The sequence below is a fragment of the Lycium barbarum genome, chromosome 10, assembly GCF_019175385.1.
Source record: "Lycium barbarum isolate Lr01 chromosome 10, ASM1917538v2, whole genome shotgun sequence".
Taxonomy (NCBI): Eukaryota; Viridiplantae; Streptophyta; class Magnoliopsida; order Solanales; family Solanaceae; genus Lycium; species Lycium barbarum.
Window position 1 is genome coordinate 1874877 of NC_083346.1, and position 1929 is coordinate 1876805.

Below are 1929 nucleotides of genomic sequence, written 5' to 3' on the forward strand. Positions count from 1 at the left end.
GCTTGATCAATATCTGTGGGCGCATACCCACCATGTGATGACGAGGCTGACGAGTAGAACGACTATGGAGGACGAGGACCAAGAACTCCCTGCTGCGAAGGAGCTGGACGCGACTGCTGCCAACCGCTGGGCTGCTGCCACCCAGCCGTGGGGTACGGGCACGGTGGAGTGGCCCACGGCTGTTGCCCCCACGCTGCCCACGGTGGAAAATACCACGACGAGGCAGCGGGTCCCTGCTGTTGTGCCGCACGGGGCTAGTATGCTTGTGCATTGGTGCAGCTGCCCCCGCCGCTGCTTTGTCTATTGCCGCTGCCACCCCGGTTGTTACGGTTGCCACCGCTGCGACCGCGGTTATTTTTCTTTCCACGATTCTGCGAATTTCCACGATTGTTGAAATTATTTGCAGAGTTAGTGGGCTGTCCATTTCCTGAGAAATTCTGAGGAGTAACATTGTGGGAAACAAGAGCAGCATTCGAGTCGGAGTCGTGAATGGCGTCCTCGGCATGGCTATCCTCCTCAAGCTCAAGCATCTACCGGACAACGTTAAAAGATGGGAGAGGAGTACGGTCCTACACCGTCGTGCGAAAAGTTTTATATTCCTCCGACAATCCTCGCAGAAGACGAAGCACAAGTCGTTCGTCGGAAACTTTGTGACCGACGTTGGCGAGATTGTCTGCAAGAACTTTCAGCCTGGTACAGTATGCTTTCACATTCGGAAAATCCACCAATTTTGTGTTGGTGAATTTTGCATCAAGAGCAAGAGCCCTAGCCGATTTGTTGTCCTGAAAGAGATGAACAAGACGGTCCCAAGCTTCGGCTGCGGTGTCCTCTTGATGAATGATCGTGTTGAGAAGATCATTCGATATCGTACCATATATCCATTGGCGAACAATGTCATCCAGTCGTTCCATAGGGCCTTAGCAGCAAGTTTTTCGGCTGCAGTTGCCGGTGGTGGCAAGGTAGGGCAGGCAGGAGGTAGGATGTGGTCAATGACCAAGTTTGCACGACAATGGAGTTTGAAGAGGGTATCCCAGTTATTGTATTGGCTTCCTTCGTAGTCAAGCACAATAGGGATGCATGATTTGATATTGGTGACGGTAGTCGCAGGATGCAACTTGGAGGTGTCAACCATGGAAAAGAGGAGGGAGAATAGCCGAAGAAGAGGAAAACGAAAAGAAAAGGGGGGGGGGGGGGGGGGGGGTCGGCGGCCAAGGGCTAGGGTTTTAGGATGCTAGGGTATTTAGGAGAACCTAGTCTGATACCATGTAAGAGAATGTTTTCCTTGATTATTTTGTTACCTTGAATGGGTTGATATACATGATTTACAACCTAATTGTAGGCTACAAATTAGGAACTAATTTGACTAAATAATTCTAACATATGATATCCTAAAATAGAAGATTACAAAATATATTTGACTAAATAATTACATAATCTAACAGTCCAAGCCCATGTCTTTAAGTCTTTTAACTCTTTGGAGTTGTTTGTGTGAAGGGTAAGTAAAAATAGTCCCGGGATAAAAATTTAATGCCTCCTTATCCCATGTTTGGTTGGAATAAAAATCCGGAATAACTAATCCCAGGATTGTAGCCTAATTTTATCCCACCTTGAGGGTGAATAACTAATCCAGGGATAACTTATCCCGGTATAAGTTGTTTCCCAACCAAACGAGCCCTTTAAGTGTTAAGGGTAAACCTACTAACAAAAGCTCACGTTAGAGTCTAATGTCTTTAACTTAAATTTTTAGTCTTGCTTTGTCAGCCATTTGATTTTAGGTTTTTTTTTTTTTCCTAATTTATACTTTTCTTTTTTCCTGTCTGAATAGGTCCTAAACTTCTAATATTTTTCATATGAAAAGGATAGAGGTCGTAGATTTGGAGGTTCCTATAGAAAATATTTCAGTAACATCAGCATTTGTTGCCACTCAAT

General features: G+C 45.5%; 1 protein-coding gene across 1 annotated transcript; it reads right to left on the bottom strand.

Moving 5' to 3' along the window:
- Positions 1–254: 254 nt before the first annotated feature.
- On the bottom strand, positions 255–1132 carry LOC132615256 (uncharacterized). Its single transcript, XM_060329823.1, has 3 exons — positions 872–1132; positions 630–782; positions 255–530 (listed from the first exon to the last, which is right to left on the bottom strand). The coding sequence occupies exons 1-3, from the start codon at positions 1130–1132 to the stop codon at positions 255–257; spliced, it is 690 nt and encodes a 229-aa protein (XP_060185806.1).
- Positions 1133–1929: the final 797 nt, after the last annotated feature.